Source organism: Scyliorhinus torazame, chromosome 16, assembly GCF_047496885.1.
Source record: "Scyliorhinus torazame isolate Kashiwa2021f chromosome 16, sScyTor2.1, whole genome shotgun sequence".
In the NCBI taxonomy this organism is placed as follows: Eukaryota; Metazoa; Chordata; class Chondrichthyes; order Carcharhiniformes; family Scyliorhinidae; genus Scyliorhinus; species Scyliorhinus torazame.
This window is the reverse complement of record NC_092722.1, coordinates 15,158,549-15,184,487: the sequence shown is the minus strand read 5'-3', so window position 1 is coordinate 15,184,487 and position 25,939 is coordinate 15,158,549. Positions and strand designations below refer to the sequence as shown.

At 44.8% G+C, this 25,939-nt stretch overlaps 1 protein-coding gene across 1 annotated transcript in view; it reads left to right on the top strand.

The window, feature by feature from the left end:
• espn (espin) overlaps nucleotides 1–25,939 on the top strand; it is a 199,024-nt gene that overhangs the window by 25,477 nt on the left and 147,608 nt on the right. The window contains 2 exon segments of the mRNA XM_072477998.1: nucleotides 20,749–20,935; nucleotides 23,276–23,458. Of these exon segments, the coding sequence (XP_072334099.1) occupies nucleotides 20,749–20,935; nucleotides 23,276–23,458 (370 nt within the window).

Genomic DNA, 25,939 nt, shown 5'->3' with positions numbered 1-25,939 from the left:
GAAGACTGACTGATTTTTGAGATTTTCTTGCCTCATCCTTTGCTGTCACGGCAATTTAGATGGCTTTTCTTCTATACCTTTTCTTCACAAAATGATCAATTCCATCATTGTAGGTAACATTTTGTTATGATTCACTTTCAATTGTCAATATTCCTGAACTTGTCAAATGTTACCGACTCATCGTACTTCTCAAATAATTTTTAAAAGTCTTTTCTATACAGAAAAAGAGCGTTCACTGGAAGCATTTGTGACAGGTATTGTTGACAATATTTTCAGAATAGTTTCCACATTTCAAAAGGTTGCCTGCAAACCATCACATACAAGTCTATAGAAATCAGCTGGTGATCCCGAAGCATAAAACTCATCGTTATCGATTAAATGAATGAACTGTCCTACTTCCTCTTCAAAACGATTTGTGTCCATCTCCTCCCAGTAGAATTCACTTAATTCCCTACTGCATTGGCTTTTAGCATTCTCACTCAAACTTGTCAAAAAGCATGCAAAATATGTCAACAGTTTCCTTCAGAGATTCACTTACACTCTGCAATTGCATCATTATTGTGTCACAAATAGCATTGACAGTCTCAACAATGATCTTCTCTTTCCATTTTAAAGTGATTTAATTATCTCTAGTTTCATCAAAAAATAACTTCCTGTGTCTTGTACGCTTCTCATCATTAGAGGGACAGGTATTTCTTTGCCAATGCTAGTGCCCCTGCTTCCACTGAGTTATGGCCATTTCAAACTTCCATGACAAAACGTTTAACTGAGGCTAACAATTGTGCAACATTCAATAAAATTGGACTGACATTTTGCAGTAACTTCTTTGAAGTAAACGGTTCCACAAAATCTCCAAACCTAAATTTGCAATGATTTCCAAAAGAGTTGCCTCCAACCCCTCAGAAGTGCGAGATTGTAGCTGGACAAAACAAAGAAATCGCTCTACAATTTCACCATCGCTGGTCACATATCTTAAAACTAATGTTAATTTGTCCACATGACTCATATCTGGTGTTGAATCAATGATTATGGATAGTATTTGGGATCTTTTACTTGGTTTCTGAGCTGCTCTTCCATGATAGCGATTAAGTCATCGTAAGTTCTGTGCGTTATAAAATTCGGCTTCCTTGGGCTACATTACTGATAACTTTTCTAATGATCTTCGAGGAGCTCATCTAATTCACTGAGATATCCAAGGAAGGCTAAAAAATTACCTCTTCGAGTTGACAATGATGACTCGTCATGTTCTCTTAGCGGTAGTCCCAAAGAAGGCAGCAGTTTGACTGTGGCAGAAACACATCTCAGCACTTTCCTCAAATAAGAACACTCCTTTTCAAACTGAGCCAATAACACAGAATCAATTCTTCCAGATAATTCACATCTTTGAATGAATGACCACATAGCCATAATATGAACTTTGGAAGTTTCATGATCAGCAATATCTCTTCCAACATTTCTCCAGTTAGAGTCCACATCGATTAATGCTTGTTTTCCTTAACTAGGGTCAGGGGTAATTTGCAAACATAACAACCTTAGAGATTTCTGAAACAAAACAACTGATTTCTAATTTCCTTCAACCCATTTCCCTTCACCCTCATAAAATGGGACTCTGAAAACTTCTAACCTGCTTACAGCCTCCAGCCTCAAACGGTTTTCTCACATTTTCCATATGATCTATGTTTTCTGGTTTACTTAGGACAAACTATTCAAACATACCCAGTGGACAAGATTTTGGCCATAAGGAATATCTTCAGGGTAGGCGTCTTCCCTCACTTCAACAGGAGAAATAGCCTGTAGCACCATTGCCATTTCAGATTCCACCTCTTCAACTTTTTCAGGCGATGTGGTTCCTCCAGAAATTCGCAAGCCTAAGTTATCAGATAATTCACCCATACCGTTGGCGGGTGAGGATGAATGTGCAGCTTGTGCGCTGTTCAATACTTCAAACTTTTTAAAGTAAAATGACAATCTGTCTTTTTTCCGGACTTCATCCGCTTGCCTCACCCTCCATGATCTGCGTTTTGACCGTCAGATTGATAGTGTCACTTCATACTGACCGATCTTTCTTGATTTTAATGAATATGAATTTTCTGAAAGAGCAGGGTTTTTTTGCACTCCTCAGCCCTGGGGCAAAGTCGACTGTTTCCCCTCGTTGTTCGACGACACCCGCCCTAAGTCCCGACCAGCTGGCTGGCTGAGCACCTCCCTTCTGGCTTTCTTCAACAATTCACCTCGCTGCTGGCTGCCTGGCTATGGCCTGCCTAGTCTTCCTCAGATGTGGCCTGGGGGTCGCGTCGCCCCTGTTCCCTCGATGACAGAATGCTTCTGAATCCCGGCAGGCTGGCTCGCCACCTCCCTCCTTCTGTCAATTCGCACAAAACGTTAGTTAAGTGAACAGAGGAGATCTTGGCCTTGACTGCTGCCCTCTACCCCTCCTGGTCACCCCAATGTTCACTCGTATTTTCCCACTTTAAGAGGACTTGACTAATCAGTCTCTTCACAGCTCAAGGGACCCGGGTTTGATTCCCGCTTGGGTCACTGTCTGTGCGGAGTCTGCACGTTCTCCCCGTGTCTGCGTGGGTTTCCTCCGGGTGTTCCGGTTTCCTCCCAGAAGTCCCGAAAGAAGTGCTGTTAGGTAATTTGGACATTCTGAATTCTCCCTCTGTGTACCCGAACAGGCGCCGGAATGTGGCGAATAGGGGACTTTCACAGTAACTTCATTGCAGTGTTAGAGGTATTAAAGGTATTTGATCCAGTGTGCCACATTACAGTGAAGAGCATCTGGTGGATTCAATCACTTTTAGACATCCATCCATTCATCCTTATGCAAGATTCCTGATATTAAGCATTTTAAAGCCCTTTACAAGATCCTCTGGCTGTGAGAGGTGAGAAAGAAATGCAAAGCTTTTTCCGCTTTTAGATGGTGTGCTAAATCCAAATGCCATGTCCAACTTAGTGTGTCTCTTACATGTGACAGATCGAGTCTTTCTGGACCTCCATGAAGGAAGCAAGAGAACGAAAATCATAATATCAGTGATTTTCCTGAAGACGGTGACGAAGTTATAGCCTCAGTTATCAACAAGTCTGCTGCCTTTGGCAAAAACAAGCAAAACTGCAGAATGCAATTCCCAAAGCATAAACATATTGGAATATTACTCATTCAGTCACCATACATGGGAAACAGGAGCAGGAGTAGACCACATAGCGCATTGAGCCTACTCCACTATTCAGTATGATCATGAGTGATCTTGAGCTTCATTCCATTTTCTTGCCCACTCCCCATATCCCTTGATTCCCGGAATGACCAAATATCTCCCAGCCTTAAATATATTCAATGATGGCACATTCACAACCCCTGGGTAGAAAATTCCAAAGGTTCCCAACCCTTTGAATGAAGAAATTTCTCCTCGTCTCAGACCTAAATGATATGCCCCTTATCCTCAGACTATGTCTCCTTGTTCTAGATTCCCCAGCCAGGGAAATAATATCTCAGTATTTCCCTTGTCATGCTCCTTCAGAATCTTGAATGAGATCACCTCTAATCTTTCTAAATTCCAGAGAATATCGATCCAATTTACTCAGCTTGTTATCATACAACGGCTCTCTCATCATGAGAACCAATTTAGCGAACCTTAGATGCACTGCCTTCTTTGCAAGTATATCCTTCCTTAAATATAAAGATCAAAATTGCCCATTGTATTCTCGGTGTGGTCTCACCAAAAGCCCGCACAATTGTGGCAAAACTTACCTATTCTTAAACTCACTCCAATCTTCTTGCAATAATGGCCAACATGCCATTTTATTTCCTAATTGCTTGTAGTAACTGCATGCTAGCTTTTTGTGTTCCTTATGCGAATACACCCAATGCTCTCTGAACATCGACATTTACAAGTTTAATGCCTTTAAAAAATATATTCTGCTTCTCTATGCTTGCGGCAAAATGAATAACCTCACACTTCCCTGCATCATACTCCATCTGCCACTTTGTTGCAACTTACTTACCTCTATATACCTCTTTGCAGCCTCTTTGTGTCCTCCTCACAGCTCGCATTCTCACCTAACTTTCTATTGTCAGCAAACTTAGATACATTACTCTTTGTCTCTTTATCTAAGCCATTAATACAGATTATAAAGAGCTGAGAGCCCAGCACTGATCCTTACAGCACCCCACAACTCACAGCCTGCCAACCTGAAAATGTCCCATTTATCCCTACATATCTGCTTTCTGTCTGTTGAACAATTCCCTATGCATGCAAATATATTACCCCAGCTCCGCAAGCCCTAATCTTGTGAATTTTGTGTGGCATCTTATTGAATGCCTTTTGAAAATCATACCACATTTACTGTTTCCCTTTTATCTATCCTATTACATCCTCAGAAAACCCCAAATAAATTTGTCAAATAAGTTATCCCTTTCATAAAACCAAGCTGACTTGTTCTAATCGTCTTATGCTTTTGTAAGGACATCCTTAGTAATAGATTCCAACACTTTTCCAATGATTGATGGTAGTATAGGCAAAACGGCAGTAGTTCCCTGTTTTCTAAATCTCACCTCCCCCCCCCCCCCCCCCCCCCCCCCCCCCTTCTTGCATAGCAGTTTCATGCTCGCTAGCTTCCAATCCGCTGAGACGGGGAATTTTGGAAAATCATAAACCATAAACAATTGCCCTTGATTATAAGTGAAAGATATTCACATCAGATATAATTCAAAGAATAGATTAGCACAGTGGGCTAAACAGCTGGCTTGTAATGCAGAACAATGCCAGCAGCGTGGTTCAATTCCCGAACCAGCCTCCCTGAACAGGCGCCGGAATGTGGCGACTCGGGGCTTTTCGCAGTAACTTCATTGAAGCCTACTTGTGACAATAAGCTATTATTATTATTAAAAAGAATTAGACAGATTATTATTGCCACAAGGAATAGAGGGGAAATGATAGCAAGGCAAGAGGCAGATAGCGTGAGATTTTTGAAATTTGAATACGCTACTAGCTAAGCTCAGGTATGGTTTAATCTTATTTTAGCTTGTCCCTTGGTAAAGAAATTAGATAAATTATTCAAAGATCAGTCAATTCTGCTACTTTGAGCAGCTGAAATGGAATAGCTCCAGTTACTAGACCAGGAAATCCGAGCTTGGTGCCTCTCTCTTTGCCTTGTGTTTACCAATAGTTGTGCAAACAAGTGTGTGATCACTTAATCTACTCGGCGTAGTTTAGGTTTATGTGCCGAACATGCTGGGAGTGACGCTTAATTAAAATAGGTTAAGCTGCTTGAGCTGTATTTGGAAATCACTTGGGCGTATATCACAAGAGGAGCTTGTAGCATTTATTAATGATTTGGCATCAGTGATAACTACACTTTTTCTTCGTTGTATAATGGTGGCGCCTTGCACTGCAATCTAGCTTGGATGATTAAGGTGGGTGAATCCAGTCTTCAGTCTCTTTAACAGCAGGCAGGCTGTCTGCCATCCATGTTGACTCGTTAACAATTAATTAGCCTAGCTGGAGGTTTGCAGCTTTTGGTGGAAGCATTTTCTGCCTGGTATTGTTTGCTGAGGTTGCTATAGCAACCAGAAGGCCCTTGCCTGGTGAATCAAATTCAGGTTGTCCATCTATCACCAATCTTTTGTGTTCTGTTCAGCGCAGAGAGAAAAGGGAGAAAATGATGACATTAGAAAGTATTTGTATCAACAGACGTCCCGGGCGGGATTGTCCGTCGACCAACGCTGAAATCAGATAATGCGATTGGATGGAGAATCGCACGCGAGACGAAAATCATCGCTGGCGTCGGGCGCCCGAGAGAATGCCATGCTCCGATGCCGCGACAGCAGCGTCAATGCGTTCTACTCCGCGAGCACAGTAAACTCCGTTGGCATATCATTCGCGGACCTGACCCGGTATTCTCCGGGGCTCCGGTTATGCTCTGCCTCCGTCAGGAGGAATTACCGACGGCGGGTTTCACTTGTGGTTTTAAAAAGCAGGGAACAGGCACCGTGGCTGCTGAGGGAGAGAGAGGGGGTACGAAAAGTGTCCCAACATTGCTATAGTGTGCTGACAGTTGTTCCGCTGGCCATGGGAAGACGCCTGCCAGGGTCGGTGGGAGTAGTGGAGGAGCGACCAGGTAGTGGGCCGTGGGGTCGGGGTGGACGACGCTGCGCACGCCTCTGAATCCTCACTGTGAACTTAGTGCCACGGGCCGTATAGGTGTTCCCCCAGGCTCCTCCCCAGGTACCCTCTGGCCCCAGCTGACCCATCAATGGGATGGGCGTGCTCCAGCGTAACCTTGGCCATCTTGTTGAATCCAGACCCCTGTCTCTAAACGAGGGCAAGGAACACTGAACACCGATCCATTGGCATATCTGGCAGTGCAGTATTTTAGGAGTGATGCATTGTAGGGGGATCCATCTTTTTAAATGAGATTTTAGATTCTGCCGGGTGAGGTAGAGAATCCTGTAATATTATTCAGAGAGCCTGGTGGCTGGGTCACAGTTTATCCCTGAACTAACACCACCAAAACAGATAGACTGGCATTTCATCTCTGTGCTGTTGGTGGGAGCTTGCTGTGCATAAACAGGGTGCCGTGTTTTCCCACAACACCACAGTGCCCAATGTCATTAACCGGCTGTGTGGTGATTCGAGCTGTCCCAAGGACATTAAGGATATCGTCGACATACAGGTTCTTTCAAGTTCATGCTTTTGAAATGTTGTTACTGCTCTTGTGAATTTTCAGTTCAACAACGTGTGGGAGGTCACTGTTCAGGAGTGGAGTTCTCTTCTCGTTACAGGCACCAAGTGTGGGCAGATATCATGGCTGGGTCACATTCCTGACCCAACTGCATTGGCCTAACCCTTCCTAACTGCACTGTGGGAGTACCTTCACTACATAGCCTGGAGGGGTTCAAGAAGGCAGCTCACCACCACCACCTTCTCAAGACTAACTAAGACTAACCAATAATGCTCAGAAGAGAGATACATGTGGCCAACATTCTTCACCTTGCCACTCATCAGGACAAATGTAAGAGTGCCAAATTTCAGACAATCACAACAATTTATACTACAGGAGAGAAGGGTGATGATTTGTTGGCTATTTGACTCAGATTGGCTGAGGTGTTGCAATGGGGTAATCTCGGCTCCCAGAACTCCAAAATAATTCAAAATGATCTCAAGGCAATCATTTGCGCTGGTAGTGTGGCTCATTGACGCGGGCTGCAAGTGACAGACATTCCTAAACAGGGACCCAGGGCGAAATTCTCCGGAAACGGCGCGATGTCCGCCGACTGGCGCCCCAAACGGCGCAAATCAGTCGGGCATCGCGCCGCCCCAAAGGTGCGGAATGCTCCGCATCTTTGGGGGTCGAGCCCCAACCTTAAGGGGCTAGGCCGGCACCGGACGAATTTCCGCCCCGCCAGCTGGCGGGAAAGGCCTTTGGTGCCCCGCCAGCTGGCGCGGAAATGACATCTCCGGGCGGCGCATGCGTGGGAGCGTTAGCGGCCGCTCACGGCATCCCCGCGCATGCACTGTGGAGGGAGTCTCTTCCGCCTCTGCCATGGTGGAGACCGTGGCGAAGGCGGAAGGAAAAGAGTGCCCCCACGGCACAGGCCCGCCCGCGGATCGGTGGGCCCCGATCGCGGGCCAGGCCACCGTGGGGGCACCCCCCGGGGCCAGATCGCCCCGCGCCCGCCCCAGGACCCCGGAGCCCGCCCGCGCCGCCTTGTCCCGCCGGTAAGGTAGGTGGTTTAATCTACGCCGGCGGGACAGGCATTTTAGCGGCGGGACTTCGGTCAATCCTGGCCAGAGAATCGCGGGGGGTGGCCCGCCAACCGGCGCGCTGCGATTCCCGCCCCCGCCGAATATCCGGTGGTGGAGAATTCGGCAAACGGCGGGGGCGGGATTCACGCCAGCCCCCGGCGATTAGGGTCGGAGAATCTCGCCCCCATTCTCTGAAAAAAAAAAAGGAATATGTTCAAACCTGAATCTTTTTGAATTACCTGGGAGCTTGGGAATGGCAGCCAACCAGAGTCGACTTGCCAATCAACAACCTCGCAGCCCAGAATTGGCAAATTGTGGCTCCATAAAATGGAACTTAATAGCACCTTAAACTATGCATATCAGCTGCTGCCTGCTTGAAGGGACTCGGAAAGCTCTCTGGCGATGGGACTGCATTAGGGAGCCGAACTGACCTGGTTCTCGGTTATTTCACCGTTTCACCGTCCCATCAAATCAGGGCTTTTTCTGAAAACACTGGACAATCTCAGCAGGCCTGACAGCATCTGTGGAGAGAAAACGAGCTAACGTTTTGCGTTTGGCTGACTCTTTGTCAAAGCTGAGAAAGAGTCATCCAGACTCGAAACGTCAGCTCCCTTTTCTCTCCACAGATGCTGTCAGACTTGCTGAGATTGTCCAGTATTTTCTGTTTTTGCGTCAGATTCCAGCATCTGCAGTATTTTGCTTTTATCAAGGCTTCATCTGCCTGTTCTTGGGCCTAAACGATCCGGTGGTACCTTCTCGCAAAGAAGAATAGAGAGCTTTCTCAGACATCTCAGTCAACAATTCTCCCTCAAATAATACCAGCGAAAAGGCCAGGTGGACCGATCTCTTTGCTGTTTGCTGGGCCGCGTTAACTGCAAAATGGATGCTGTCGTTTTCTACTTGGCAGTGACAGGATTTCAAAGGGTAATTAATTGGCTGTGGGGCACTTTGGAGTGTTCTAAAGACATGAAAGACCCTCTATCAAAACAGGTCCTGCTTCCAGCAGTTATCAACGGTCAGTTGAATATTCAAACACTGGCAGATGCTAATGCAACAGATTAACTGTTTTTTTCTATCCAATATGTTGACAGTTCTGTTTCTATTGATAACAGTTAAGTAGCAATGATTCTACTGTGCTCAGCCTTATCTGTATCTGTAGAAAGAATTAATGGTCGCCATAAAGCAGAGAACAAAACTAACAAATCTGATACAACAGCAAATTGTTTGAAAACACCAAATTCAACAAGAACAGCCAACGGGATATCGCCATCCAACAGTTGCTATTTAATTCTACGAGTGATTTGGACATTATCTGTTCTGAGGGCAACAATCAAACAGTAAATGCTGTCAATTAATGGGACAAGATGGTTTATAGCCCAGGCTAAGCTGCACAGGGCTCATAAGACAAAAAGAAATAAGTTCCATTGGCAACCTCTGGCTCCATTCCAGATTCCAAAATGTTTGGATGTGCCATGCAGTTCAGAATATTCCTGCACATTCTGCATTGTCAAGTGGGTGCCTACAGAAAGCACTTTTGGAATAATACAGCACGGTAGCATTGTGGATAGCACAATTGCTTCACAGCTCCAGGGTCCCAGGTTCGATTCCGGCTTGGGTCACTGTCTGTGCGGAGTCTGCACATCCTCCCCGTGTGTGCATGGGTTTCCTCCGGGTGCTCCGGTTTCCTCCCACAGTCCAAAGATGTGCAGGTTAGGTGGATTGGCCATGATAAATTGCCCTTAGTGTCCAAAATTGCCCTTCGTGTTGGGTGAGGTTACTGGGTTATGGGGATTGGGTGGAGGTGTTGACCTTGGGTAGGGTGCTCTTTCCAAGAGCCGGTGCTGACTCGATGGGCCGAATGGCCTCCTTCTGCACTGTAAATTCTATGATAGTCACAGGATGCCTCACTGGCCTGCCTAAATACGCACCAATGTCTGCACTTAATGCACAATCGCCACTGTCAGATGTATGTTTTTTTTTAAATTTAGAGTACCCAATTCATTTTTTCCAATTAAGGGGCAATTTAGCGTGGCCAATCCACCTACCCTGAACATCTTTGGGTTGTGGGGGTGAAACCCAGGCAAACACGGGGAGAATGTGCCAACTCCACACGGACAGTGACCCAGAGCCGGGATCGAACCTGGGACCTCGGCGCCGTGAGACAGCAATGCTAACCCACTGAGCCACCGTGCTGCTTCTACTTTCAGATGTATGTTAATGTGTAGAAATTATATTAGCTCCCAGTTTCTCCCCTTAGAACCATTCCTGCCACTATCCCTCTCCCACCCCTTAGCACCATTCCTGGCTGTTCCCTCGGCATCACTCCTGGCTTCTCCTCTCTGCATTACTCCTGGCTGCTCCCTTCTGCATTACTCCTGGCTGCTCCCCTTTGCACCACTCCTGGCTTCTCCTCTCTGCATTACTCCTGGCTGCTCCCTTCTGCATTACTCCTGGCTGCTCCCCTTTGCACCACTCCTGGCTTCTCCTCTCTGCATTACTCCAGCTGCTCCCTTCTGCATTACTCCGGCTGCTCCCTTCTGCATTTCTCCTGTCTGCTACCCTCTGCATTACTCCTGGCTTCTCTTTGCATTACTCCTGGCTGCTCCCTTCTGCATTACTCCTGCCTGCTCCCCTCTTTGTTCCCAGAAATGGATCATTCTGCCTACACTCACCATCTAGGTTTATTCAAGAAGATCAATGAGAGTCAGTGCCTTGCGGTGAGGAGAGGGGAAACCTTGGGGGGGGGGGGCAAAGGGCATTTCTGCCCTATGTGAGGTAGCTTGGCATTCTGACTCTTGAGAGGTGGCATTGATGACTGTTTGGGGAATAGACATGTTGTGCTGGGGCAGGAGGGAGTGCCCTTCAGAGCTTGAGATCTGACTAAGTTTTTGGACCATTCAAGCTCTCGTATGCATGTGTGAATGCTGCAGGAACTAGTTGCTTAAAATAGCGAAGTATTTTGCATTCTCACAGATAAACACAAAAAAACATTTCCATTGATGTGTTTTGGTCCCCAGTTAGTCAGGTTAGCACTCCCATGACAATAATGATCAAAAATAACAACTATTGTATGCTGTGTTCAGCAAACCTTCTGAAAGTTGGAATTGGAATTGTGGACGAAAGTGATTCTCCGGCATAATGAGCATTCCTGTGAATACGGAGACAGGAGGTCACTTCACTCCTGTGAATTAGCACAACAGCTAGCAAAGTATGGCAATGGGACTGTTGCAGCGTGGTATCAAACTTCAAACTCACCATATGGGAATTGGCCCGATAGTGTGTGTCGGTCTGTAGATGTCTATAAATTGCTATTAAACAGAAGAGCTAATTCACAGCCTCAGATGTAGAAGCACAGAGCACAACGCAAAGAGGTTATACTGAACTTTTATAAATCACTGGTTAGGCCTCCTTCTGCACTGTAAATTCTATGATTCTATGATCACTGGCTTTCTTGAAGTTTATAATTCTTGGTTTGTGATTGGGGTAAAGAGCGAGGGACGTGGACTAATTGGGTAGCTCTTTCTGAGGGCCAGTACACACCCAATGGGCCAAATGGCCAGGTCGATCCTCTGAATTATATCCTTTAACTTCATGGCAGATGCAACACAGATGAGGTCAATAGCATTTTAAACTTTGAAGTATGTAGCCCAGTATGAACCAAAACCAAATAGATTATGAAAGGCCCAGATTCAATTACTGGAGCTGTTAGCTGACGTTTGAAAGGGCTTAAGAAAGGTTTACTCAGTGCTCCTGCCCCAGACTGTCATTCCGGCAGTACCTGCTGCTTTTAAATGCTTGTATGAACGTTTTGTGAAATATTATTTAAGATTCAGCTTGGCACACAGAAGCTTGTGGGCTTAAACCCCTTCTCAGGGCTGAAGCATCTAATCTATACTGATACTTCAGTAAAGTAAAGATACCATAGTCCCAGGTGACCATAGTCTGCTTTCCCCATAGAGGGAGAGAGCTGACAGGTGGTGGTTTAACCTGAGAATCACCACACCTCAGGCGAGGGGTAAGGTTGAGAAGGTCGGGTCTTCACGAATAACCTCAGCCGGTACAGGAATTGAACCCGAGCTGTTGGCCTTAGCTCTGCATCGCAAACCAGCTGTCCAACCAACTGGTGGAATGCCGATGGATATGCTGGTTAATAATGATATGTAAAATGTATGGAGTGTAACAGGTTAACAAGATGATGTTCATGTATCTCAACACTAGATGGCACCACAGAGTAGTCTTATAAAAGGCTGCGTCTCTAGGTGTTCTGGGAGAAGGTTGTGAAGAAGGATAGTGAGAGGTTGAGATAGAGTGTTAGTTGTATTAAAAAAATATAGATTTCTGTAATGTAGATTTTATACTGTTTTATTAGTTATTACTTAGTGAAGTGTGCATACCATTTGAAGCAGTGTAAAATAAACCAGCTTTGTTTCAAATACATAGCTTGATGTTCTTTGTCAACACTACAACTTTTAGCCATCTTGGAGGACTATACAAGGAACATCACAAATGCTGGTGAATCCTGGTGGAATGCTGCATTGCCAGTTATGCTATCTTTTGGCCGATCTCCCGGTTTAAGATTTAACGTCACTGATAAACCCGATAAGAAATACAGTATAATTTCTTTATACACAGTTGAGAATGTAGAACTCACGACCACATGGAGTTGTTGAGGCAAATGGCAGAGGTGTATTACAGGAAAAGTGAGGTAAACAGGTGAGGTAGAATGGATAAGAAGAATATGTTAATGGAGTTAAACAAGAGGGGTGGAAGGAAGCTCACATGGAGCATAAACCCTGCAGAGACCAGTGGGCTGAATGGCCTGTTTCCACGCAGTACATGTGATGTAATCCGATGTAAACAAAGCAGTATTATAAACAGAATTATAAGTGGCTGATAATAGAGTAGCAATTTGTCACCAGGTTCATTAATTTACATATATCTTTACACAATCATTTTCCTTGAACAACTAAGGAGATTAAAAAGACTGGAATATAACATTACTGCTTTCTCTCCTTACACTTTATGCTATTTTTATTCATGCTGTAATTCCTGAGCACTTATTCTACCTGTAATAACTGAATCTACTTTGAATCACGTTAATCCACATCAATCCATTTGATTTTGCTGTAGATTAATGCAGCATAAACTAATAACTAAAGAAACAGCATAAATAATTTGGAGAATTGAGCCGTATTTCAGCACACTCATTGACTGATTAATCATTCAATGCCATTGTTGATAGGGGATAAAGGACTGTCACTGTCTGACCGTCCAGTGCTCGTACTGATTGGCCAATTAGTGTCCATCGTCAATCAGTCACAACACTGACCAGCCATTCACTATCTTATTATAGGCTGACCAATTAGTGCACACTGTTGGTTGACCAATCAGTGTCTGCCACCGACTGACCAATTAGCGATGCAACTGACCTGCCAGTCATTTCTTTGAACAAATTAATCAATTAATGCATATTACGGATTTAGTGCTGTTAACTGATTGACCTTTCAGTGTTGTTAGCGATTGGTCATCCCGAGGAAGCATCAAATATTCAATCAGTGCTGTTACTGGTGCTCAGTGTTCCAGCTATATATATCTCATTTCACAAGGGAACGAGTACAACGTGCGTTTCTGAGTCCTTTATTCTGAAAGATCTCCTCAGTGCCGCTTTGCTTGAATGGGGCCAGCGCAGGGGTCAATGCTCCTTCACAATAAGACACAGTTTCAGAGTGTAACAGATTTCCGTTACCTCCTTGAATTATTGAACGGTTTGTGCTCATTATCAGAGCATGATAACTAATAGCTCTACTGGCTAAAACATTCAGCTAATTGTGTTCTTATTTTGGCTGGTAGCGTTTGCACGTTCTATAGTAACTAACTTGGTGAATTGTAGGATTGAGGCTGTTTACGTACGGACCCTCAGATATATTCACAGATAATGATTAAAATTATTATTATTATTAAGTACAGAGACTGCATTAACCTCACAATTATACACAGGAACATACATAGAAAATAGAAGGAGGAAGCCATTCGGCCCTTCGAGCCTGCTCCGCCATTCATTATGATGATGGCTGATCATCAAGTTCAATATCCTGATTCCGCCTTCCCCATAAACCTTGATTCCTTTAGCCCCAAGAGCTATATCTAATTTCTTCTTGTAATTACACAATGTTTTGGCCTCAACTACTTTCTGGAGTAGTGAATTCCACAGATTCACCATTCTCTGGGTGAAGAAATTTCTACTCACCTCAGTCCTAAAAGGCTTATCCTCAAACTATAATCCTGGTTCTGGACTCCCCCTCCACCAGGAACATCCTTTCTGCATCTATCCTATCTGTTCTCCCTGTGTCTGCCTTGGTTTCCTCCGGGTGCTCCGGTTTCCTCCCACAAGTCCCAAAAGCCATGCTGTTAGGTAATTTGGACTTCCCTCTGTGTACCCTAACAGGTGCCGGAATGTGACAATTAGGGACTTTTCACAGTAAGCCTACTTGTGAGAATAAAGATTATTATTAATCCTGTTATAATTTTATAAATTTCTATGAGATCCCCTCTCACTCTTCTAACCTCCAATGAATATAATCCTAACCAATTCAGTCTCTTCTCATATGACAGTCCCGCCATCCCAGGAATCAGCCAGGTAAACCTTCGCTGCACTCCCTCCACAGCAAGAACATCCTTCCTCAATAAGTGCACCAAAACTGCACACAATACTCCAGGTGTGGCCTCACCAATGCCCTATTCCTATACTCAAATCCTCTTGCAATGAAGGTCATTTGCCTTCTTTACTGCCTGCTGTACCTGTGTACCTACTTTCAGCGACTGACGAGGACACCAAGGTCTCGCAATTTACACCCATTCAAATAATAATCTGCCTTCCTATTGTTGCTATCAAAGTGGATAACCTCGCATTTATCCACATTATACTGCATCTTCTATTTCTATTCTTCTTTATTTTAATTTTAGAGTACCCAATTTTTTTTTTCCAACTAAGGGGCAATTTTTAGTGTGGCCAATCCACCTAACCTACACATCTTTGGGTTGTGGGGGTGAAACCCACGCAGACACGGGGATAATGTGCAAACTCCACACGGACAGTGACCCAGGGCCGGGATTCGAACCCGGGTCCTCAGCGCCGTAGGCTGCAATGCTAACCACTGTGCCATTCTGCATATTTCTATTATACAGGGTACATTACTATATAATGCAGTGTTGTCAGTACTGCTTTTGAAGCTCATCTGAAAGCATATTACAACCATTCAAAAACTCAATTATTAATGCGCCGTGATCCATACATTCCATCATAGAGTCATAGATTCACTACAATGCAAAAGGAGGCCATTTGGCCCATCGAGTCTGCACCGACCCTTGGAAAAACCGCCCTGCCCAGGCCCAATCCTCTGCCCTGTTCCTGCAACCCCATGCTAAGCAAATTTAGCACGGCCAATCCATCTAATCTGCATATCTTTGGACTATGGGAGGAAACCGTAGCACCTGGAGGAAACCCACGCAGACACGGGGAGAAAGGGCAAACTCCAGGTTTCTTTGATACATTCGTTGTAGCGGTTTTCTGCTCGATAACTAGGGGGTAATTTGCACTCTTGCTGCCTGGGGGTTAACCCAGCAGGGAGAAACTCACACCTTTTATAGAATCATACAGGATAATCATGCCATTGAAAATGCACTTCCCGCAGGGAACATATGTTTCTAATTGAAATGCCGCTTCCAAGCTCTTTAAACATTGTTCAAATGTTCTTCAGCATTGTGTGCGAAGCAGTTTTGCTTTACACTGGCACCACAGGTTGATTGTGTCCAGAGAGAGTGCCTTTTTCCAAGGAATCTTATTGTGCTTTGTGTTGGGGTTTGATTGGGTACTGCAGGATTTACAGTGTAACCTGGTACAAAGCTAAAATGGTTGGAAAGATGTTCTTGATATGGAGGGAGTGCAGCAAAGGTTTAAAGCTAAAAGCACTCCCTATTGGCGTGAAAGTAATGTACATTCAACATGAGTGAACACGCAAAACAGAGTTTAGAGACTGGCGTTTCTACTCATATTCTTTTCTCCGGAGGATTCTCACGACATTGCTAAATATTCCTTTTCTTTGGGACGATGACAATCAGCGAGATAGGTGGAGTCTCAACGTGGACAGGGCATGTTGGGAGCAAACACCTGAACACTGGTGATTTGAGGGGATTTGTGTTAACTGGCGTGGCAGCAAGTAAAAGAATCTCTGTAATCCAGGCCATCTGGAATATTCTTCATCTGCAGCTGAGAATTTGTCCGCTGCAATGCGTAAGAAGATTATAATTGCTCTGAGTCAGAGTTGCTGAGTGCTTGGTTAATGCCGAGTCTCAGTTGGAGGTCATTGTGCCAGATACATGTGGCTTGATTCTCCGTTTTGAAGAATAAGTCCCCACGCCATCGGGAATACTGTGGTCTTTTACACCGGAAAAACTGGCGTCAAAAGGCCACAGATTCCCCGTTTTGCTGGAGGCTTGCAGGGAGCTGTTGTGGAGCTCGCAGCTCCAGCTTCCGATATGGTCCCTCTGTACTTCTGGGCCAGAGACCGCGCATGTGCACGGCGACAGCCTGCTGCGGCTGCGGCATGCTGCACGGTGGACTCAACTCGCGGACATGAACCGCCAAAATAGTGCCCCGCATTGGCCGCTCGCGTGCCCTGGGACGCCCGGCCAAATTGCCCCAAGCCCCGAATGAAGCCCCCCCTCCTGCCCGCCGATCGGCTCTCCCCCGACTGTGGCAGCCCTGGACTGAGTCCGCAGCCGCCGCTCGAGGATCCCGGACAGTGTGCGCACACGTAAGCAATGCTGTAGGGAATTCAGCCGGTTGGGGGCGGAGCATCGCGGGGCAGGCCTCCGGCAATGGCCAGAGGCGGTGGATACTCGGCGCGCCGTACTCCTCGAGAACGCCGATTGTCAGGGGGCGGAGTATTTAAAAACCGGCGCCGCTCCCGATTTCGGGGCCAAAAAAGATTCTCCGCCCTGTCGCCGAATGTGATTTGGGGAGCGGAGAATCCAGCCCACTGTGTGTAAACATCACCAGGAATCCTATAGTCAACAATGAAAATGGTCCTTCAATAATTAATTAACCTCATGTGAAAGAAGATGTTAATCAGGGGCAGCTCCTTTACCCAGAGACTATGAATACGGAGCATGGAGTGGGTAGTTGAGGAAAATAGCAAGGATGCATTAAGGGAAAGCTGCATGAGAATGACGTGAGGTGGAAAGGTTTAGAAGGTTACGTTGATGGGTTGAGATGAATGCGTGTGAAACATGAACTCCAGCAGAGATCAGTTGGCCAGGGACAAGGACCTGGAATGACAAGGAACGGTGGTGTCCCCTTAAGGCCAACACAGCAAAAAGGGTCAGATTGGCTAATCACCCAGGGGGTGAAGCCCTCTTAGGCAGCAAACACACAGGGAGAAAGCTGCAGGCATGAGGCTGCTGAACAATTCTTAACAATAAATACCTTTTGTGTTCATTAATGAAGTCTGAGAAAGTGCATCTTCACACCATTGTTTGAAGTTGGGTTTTCCCCACAGTGATGTTACAATGGGTTCTGACCTTGTCACTGGAGCTCTCACATGGAGATATCAGTTCATCAAGTAAACCGCAACAAATGGAAGAAGAACAGTCAAAAGTCGTAACATCAGCTCCTCCCTCGCATCAGCTGGTCTCAGTTTTGACATGCACTTCCCCAATTGCCCCTTCATCTCAGCTCTGCAAGCATGCTTCAAGCAACCGTCTACAGTGAAGCCTTGGGTGGAATCCTCCACCTGCTCATCGCAGCCGGATTCTCCGGTCCCGCTGAGGTGAATGGGAGATTTGGCTGAGCGCCAAATTCTCCGTCCTCGCTAGCTACGGTAGTGGGGCCGACTCGCAACGGAGAATCCCGCCCCTTGTGAAATTACCTCAAAATGTCTCCCCCGATCCTGCCTCTGGCATGCCGAAACATGACACCAAGAGATGGCTGAGAGACACAAGTGCTGAATTTTCCTGGTCATGCGGGTATGGATTTGGAGGTAGAACCAGGGAACGAAACGAGAGAATTCCACTTGGAGGCTGCTCCCCGAGTGCTTTTTGCCGGTGGAGGTGACTGACCAGAACTAGCGACCTCCATCTTATGGTTTCTTTAGGTTCTCCTACCAACATTAGCAACGCCCTCCTCTCCCAGTTGATTCTACCCTCGGACCCCCCATCTGCTCCCCTTCCATCCACCACTTTTTGCCCTTTCAACCTCCATGCCAACTCACCAAGTCCCCACCGTGGGCATACCTCAGGACCATGCTGAATACAATAAAATAAAGTTCTAAGTGTCTATGGCAGACATTATTTTTTTTTAAACCCTCTCATTCATAAAAGCCCATTCATTACATTTACACTCCTTCGACTACATAATTCCTTATAAAACCAAACATTTCTTTTAAATGCAAATTTTCTCTGATGAAAACAAATATTGCAATATAGTCCAATTTTCAAGAGTGTAGAACCACATATTGCTGGCAATCAAACTGTGAAATGGCACACACCATTTCAGTAATGGCAACCCTCAGGCTTGTGTCAACAGAAAGAGTGAAATAGCAAGCAATTTATTTTTTAATTCTCCACACAATTTTCGCTAAGTTTTAAAGGGCAGGAATTTTAAATGCCTTGACAGGTTGACAGTGGCTTTTTACAATTGCTTTTGGAGTTTGTGACAGTTACTTTTGACCTTTTGTTTAGACATTTTGGACAGTTCCTTTTGATACTATTGACAGTTGCTTTTGACAGCTCTCCTGGCAGTTTTTCAATGAGTTATACAGACATATGAACGTAAATACAAACATGTGAATTAGCAACAGGAGTAGGCCACTTGGCGCCTTGGGCCTCCATTCAATAAGATTATTTCTGATCTGATTGTAGCCTCTACTCCACATTCCCACCCTCTTGTTTTATCAAGGATCTATCCAGCTCTGCCTTTAAAATATTCAAAACTTCTGCTTCCATTGCCTTTTGAGGACGAGAGAAAAAACATGCTCACAACTCTCGTAAATGGGCGACTCCTTATTTTTAGACAGTGACCCTGATTCTAGATTTTCCAACAAGAGGAAGCATCCTTTCCACATCCACCCTGTCAAGTTCACTCAGGACATTATGAGCTGGATTCTCCATCCCGCCGCCCCAGATTTCTGGTTCAGCACGCCGGCGGGATGCTCCGTTTCACCGACTGTTCAATGGGGTTTCCCATTGTGGGCAGCCCCACGCCGTGGGAAACCCCTGGGCTGACGGCAAAACGGAGCATCCCGGAAGTGGAGAACCCAGCCCAATACGTTTCAACCAAGTCACTTCTTACTTTTAAAAAAAAATTTAGAACACCCAATTATTTTTTTTTCCAATTAAGGGGCAATTTAGCGTGGCTAATCCACCTAACCTGCTCATCTTTGGGTTGTGGGGGTGAAAACCATGCAGACACGGGGAGACGGTGCAAATTCCACACGGACAGTGACCCAGGGCCTGGATTCGTACCCGGGTCCTCAGCGCCTCAGTCCCAGTGCTATTCACTGTGCCACATGCCACCTCTGCGCCACATGCCTTACTTTTCTAAACTCCAGTGGATACAAGCCCAGCCTGGCCAATTGTTCCTCTTAAGCCGACCCACCCATTCCAGGTTTTAATCCAGTAAATCATTTCTGCCCTGCTTCCAATGCACTTACATATTTCTTTAAATAAGGAGGCCAATAATGATCACAGGACTCCAACTGAAGTATAACCTCTCTAATAATGTACACAGGACTCCAACTGAAGTATAACCTCTCTACTTTTCTTTCAATTCCCCTCGCAGTAAAGAATAATATTCTATTAGTTTTCCTAATTACTTGTTGTACCTTAACTCTGTGATTAATGCACAAGGACACACAGATTATCTACATCCAAGCGCTCTAGAAACTTTCACCATTTATGTAATCTGCTTTTTAAAGTTTTTCCTGCCAAAATGAACAGTTTGATGTTTGTCCACACTATGCTCCATTTGCTAGATCTTTGCCCACTCACTTAACTATCCATATCCCTTTTTAACCTCCTTATGTTCTCTTCACAACTTACTTTCCTACCCATCTTTGTATCATCAATACATTTAGCAACCATTTCTCTCAATTATAAAAAGTTGAGATCCCAGCACTGATCCCTGTGGCACACCACTTGCAACATCTTGCCAACTGGAAAGTGATCCCTAGTTTGTTTCCTGTGAGCTAGCCAATCTTTATCCAAGTCAATATGTTACCCCCTACACCAGATTGCAACCCAGAGCTTTTACTTTCTGAAATAACTTTTGATGCGACACCTTATCACATTCATTCTGGAAATCTAGGTGTAGTACATCTACTTGTTCCCCTTTTTCTACAACACCTGTTACTTCTTCAAAGAACTCCAATAAATTTGTTAAGCATGATTTCTCTTTCACAAAACCATGTTGACTCTTCCTGATTGAATTTTAAGTGTCCTGCTATAACATCTTTAATAATAGGCTCTAATATTTTTGCTATGACGAATGTTAAGCTAACTGGCCTGTAGCTTCCTGCCTTCCGTCTTCTTCCCTTTTTGAAGAAAGGATTTATATTCACTTTTTTCAATCTAATGGAACTTTTGCAAAATCTGGGGAACTTTAACATTGGTTGCAGTTGACCTCGGAGTAGGTACTGTGATGATTAAAGGCAATTAGAGAATCACCGTAGCTATTCTTCCCAGCAAGAGCCTCTGTCCTGGGGCAGAATGGACACAATGGACAGAAGTAGCTGTTGCAACTAATTTAGTTGCAGTGTTTAAGAAGTTATTAGATAGCGACTTCAAATTTTTGATATTACAAATTAAGGAGAAACGGAAAAGGAATGGGATTAAATCTAATGTGAAACTGCACCACACGACAACATGGGTGAGTGGCCCTACATCTGTACCTCAATTTTGACGATAGTGCCAAAGAAATTGCTAAAATGACATTTTTTTCTCCTTTCAGTGTTGTAAATACAAAAATGAAAAATGGTGCCACTCCCCTATATTTGGCTAGCCAGGAGGGCCACCTGGAGGCTGTGCAATACCTTGTGAAAGAATGCGGAGCAGATCCACATATACGAGCCAACGATGGGATGACTGCGCTCCATTCAGCTGCACAGATGGGACACAATACTGTAATTGTCTGGCTGGTAAGTTACATTCTTGGAAAACCTGGCTGGGGTGGGACAAACTGGGCTGATGAACCACTTTAGCTTAAACTGGCCAGGTTTGAGTGTTCACCAGCTTGGTGTTCCAAGGTGTGGATCTTTACAAAATGTCCGGATGAATTTTCAATCTGTTACAAGTCGTTCAAATGCATACACCAACCACTATATAGTGCCTTTAAAGAAAAGCATTTTCCAAAGCATTTCTTCTTCCTCAGTTTTGTGCCTGAAGACAGGTCCAGCCTACAACACCGTGACCTCCACCACAGGTAGGGCAAGGAGGCAGGGCAGCCTAACCAGGGATTGAACCCCATGCTGCTGGTACCAATCTGATTCATGCCGGTCATCCAGCCAATTGAGCTAGCTGGATCCCAAAGAGTCAAAGTTGCTGTGGCACATACTGTTTTACATGTATGTTGTATTCCGGTGCTATGGATTGTGATGGTCGAGGCTCCAATAACGTCTATCATATGGTTGACCAGGAATCTCTCCCGCTTTTGCCACCGGCCATAGGTATATGTTCGAAGGATTTTCACGTTGTTACTCAACCTGTTTGACCACGTTATGATCGCACCTTCCTTGGCCATGACGTCCTGGAGCCAGATTGCAACCCAGAGCTTCTGGCTTCAGAGGCTGGGCTGCTTCTCAGTGAGCCACAAGATCTCCAAAGCATTTCCTGCAGAGGAAAATGGATCTTGAGCCCAGAATGTTGAAATTTGAAAGAGTGACTGAAGGTTTTCAAAGGAAGAGGGAGGAGAGTGGAAAGGTTTAAGGAAGGAATTCCAAGTTGCGTGGCTCAGGCAGCTGAGAGTTGTTCCAGCAATGGATGGATGAAGGAAGTTAGAAGTTAAACAAAAAGGCACAAGCCAGAGAAATGGAGAGTTGGGAGGAGGGCATTGCGGGCCGGAGCTTGCGGAGGTAGAGTGGGATGATGCCATAGATGGAAAGATTTAAAAGTGAGGATAAGAATTTTAAATTGAATGTGTTGAGTGATGGCAGGCTAATGTAGTGAGGACATGGGTGATGGAAATGACCACTGGCATCTTGTGAAGAATACCCATTTTTGAGTCTCAACCCATATCTTCATTTCAAATGCAGCTGACCTCCGTGTACATCTCGATCAGTGCTGGCGTGCGGAATATCAAACAATTCCATTTCGGGGAACACATCAGGAGACTTCTCCTGCTCCATGGGGTGCTTGTTTGTTCTTGAAGTGCCTAATGCTATGGTCACTGCTTAAGGAGGAGTTCTTGGTCCAGATCATTGCTTGCTCTAAGCAGAGAGGGCTACAGGTTGAAAGACAAACTGGTACTGAACTCTGGGAGTGAGCATAACCTGACCAGTAAGTGAAACCCAAGAGGATCTCCCTAGAAGCAGCAATTTACAAGGGGCAAAGATAATAACTACTTCCATTTGTAAGGTTCCCTCAACCAGAACTGATTGAAATGAGAGTGGAAAGAGCAACAGAGGGCACCATGGGATCATCGGACATTAATTTGTGCCGACAACTGGCCAGATATTGGTCAGTGCCTGGTGTTAGATGATGGAGCACAAGGGCTTTCCCTGCGTAGAGGAAGGATACATGAGAAGGCTGACCAGAACCATAGGTTCCTCTCCTGTGCACTCCTGGGGCTGTTTGTGGGCTACCACAGGCATAGAATTAGGAATCCGCTTGCTTTCCTGCTTGACATGCAAGGCATTGTTTGGGAAACCTGGAATTCGGGAAAAGGAGTAACGTAGGAAAAGGAAACATCAGGGAATGTTTACATTTACTGTATTGTCCCATGGCTACTCCAGGCCTGGATCTGAACTCCAGCGAATTCCCATGGGGCTGATCAAAGATTATGACCATCCTTTCTTTAACACCAATCGAGTGAATGAACAAATATTGTTGCAATTTTAACACGGCTCTCCACATCACAGAGTCATAGAATCCCTACAGTGTAGAAGTGGGCCATTTGGCCCATCGTATCTGCACCGGCCCTTGGAAAGAGCACCCTACCCCATGTTCCCACCTCAATCCCTTAACCCATTAATCCCATGTAACCTTTTGAACAAAAGGGGCAATTTAGCATGGCCAATCCACCCAACCTGCACATCTTTGGGACTGTGGGAGGAAACTGGAGCACCCGGAGGAAACCCCCGCAGACATGGGAAGAAAGTGCAAACTCCACACAGGCAGTCACCCAAGGCCGAAATTGAACCAAGCGCTGTGAGGCAGCAGTGCTAACCACTGTGCCGCCATACTGCCCGCGTCAGGTGGACAAATTGTTTTTCTCCAGATCATTTTGCTGGCTTACATTTCCTTCCATCTTCTCCGCACAGGTAAGCTTTTCAGACATTAGTCTGTTAGACCAGGATGACGAAGGGGCCTCAGCGATACACTTTGCTGCCAGTCGAGGCCATGCCAAGGTTCTCAGCTGGCTATTGCTACACGGAGGTGAGATCGTCACGGACAACTGGGGTGGTACCCCGCTACACGATGCTGCAGAGAATGGGGAATTAGAGGCAAGTTTTGCAACACGGCATGCATTTTGAAGTGTCGAATAACAGATTATTGAGTGTCAGTTAAACACTTGAAAGTATATTTAATGCATGCTTTCTAAAATCCATTACGCTAGCACAGTGTGTTTCAGGGAACATTCAAATGTGTCCTTGACCAAATTCAAAAATCAAGGGCACTTTTCATTAAAATATCTTTATTCAGGATTACATAAGATGTAATCAAAATATAATAACATGTATGTGTGTTATGAGGTAAAATATTAAAGATGTGTCGTACAGATCACCCCCTCCAGGTTTAGTTGTTATAAATACATTGGATGGTATGGGATAGGGGAATAGAATCCCAAATTAAATTCCTGAATTCACTGCATTATTCAATCTCTGGTAGGACAGCAGTGAGCAAACTGTCATTTGCCCCAACATGTCTTGAGGGGAGATATCCCAAATGGTTTCTGCTCTTAATTACTCATCCAGCAAGGTCTGGGAATAGTGAATGCAGACCGGGTTGTCCAGTGATGGTGATTACATTCATAAAGTCCAACAAAACTCACTGGCAAGGTCCATGTGTGGAGGGTGGATTCTCAAGTAGTTATTGGAGAATTGCCAGGTCTTGTGGAATCAAACTTTGTGAGAAGGCAGGCAAAGATACAAACATTTGTGATGTGTTAAGAATCCCACTGATGTTAGATGTAAGCAAGGGTATTCCGGAACCCAGATGGAAAAGCTTGGAACGCCTGTTCTTAGTTATTTATTTTGCAGTTCGGCATAATTTGAGAAAGGATATGCAAACCAGCGAGGAAAGGTCCAGTCTAGTCGTAATAAATTAATGTTTATTAAATTATAAAAACACACAAGAAAGACCACAGTACAGAGCAAAGGTACACTACTTAACTACAATATTGACTACACACACACAAACAGTGTCCTTGGATTAATCCCGTTCCACATCTATCTACATTCCTAATCTCTGAGCATGTCCCTTGTTCCAAAACGACATCACATATGGTATAACTGCATCAGCCAAATGCAGCAAATAATACCATACGCGAGCTGCATCTTTAATTTTGGGAAGCCTTTCTTCTGATTCAGTATAGACTTTGTGAGGTTTTCGAACAGCAGCCTGTAGTATACAATCCTGCTTTCGGGAGATCTCCTGTTTCCAGTCGGGCGTGGCTATGACGTTAGCTGTTCAATCATCTCTTCTTCTCCCGCAGTACAGAGTTAACCCTGCTACTTATATGTCGTTTTCCCTTTCAAACTCACCCTGCCTAAACAACTCGCCTTAGAAGTCACACTTTCAGTAAGTGTGAAGACCGTAAGACCATAAGATATAGGAGCAGAATTAGGCCACTCGGCCCATTGAGTCAGCTCCGCCATTCAATCATCCCCATTCTCTTGCCTTTGCCCAATAACCCCTGACCCCCTTATTAATCAAGAACCTATCTATCTCTGTCTTAAAGACACTCAGTGATTTGGAGTTAGCCTGTGCCTCCATTCTTCCAAACCAAAGTGCATAAGCTCACACTTTTCCACATTGTAATCCACCTGCCACTTCTTTGTCTACTCTCCTAGCCTGCCCACACCCTTCTGCAGCCTCCTGCTTCCTCAATACTACCTGTCCCAATGCATATCTTTGTATCCTTGAAATGCATTCTTATGTCTCCACTTTGAACTCACGTTTTCTATAGTTTTAACACTTACAATTCTATACCCTATTGTTCTCCACTTTACTTAAGTAAATATCTGCTCTCCTTGCTGCTGAACGAATTCGCATTTGAAAAACCCTCCAGGAAGCTGCACTCTCATCAATTCCCTTTCATCCAATTCTTTCAACTTTATTTTACACAAGCTTTTTAATTTTTATTTTATCCAATTCTTAAAACTTTATTTGATTCAAGCTTCTTGACGGATGGAAGCAGCATTATTCACATATTTCACTCAGCATGCACGATGATGCAGTTATTTCAGCGGAAAGGCTGTTTCTGTATTTTCCTTTCATTTTCATTTGTTCATTGGGATGTGGGTTCCTTTGTCAGGAACAGCATTTATTGTCCATCCCCAATTGGCTTTGAGAAAGTGCTGGTGAATCTTCATCTGGGAGAGAGTATTGAGCCACAGTATTATCTATCGCCAATGGATCTGGGCTGTGATGGGGCCCAGAGCTTTCAGCTTTAGAATGGTTAACAGATCAGAGAGATAGATGAAAAAGAAGGTGGACTGGATTTGTTTGGATTGGATTTGTTTATTATCACGTGTACTGAGGTACAGTGAAATGTATTTTTCTGCGAGCAGCTCAACAGATCATTTGTACATGAAAAGAAAATATGTAATAGGACAATACAGAATTCAAACTTTCTCCAATGTTGCTTCCAGTCAATTCAAGGTTCTTACATTAGCAATTAAACAGTTATTTCTTTTACACTGAAATTCTTCGGAAAACAGAGACACAAGACAATAAGTCTTTCAGCCTCCAAACCTGCTGTG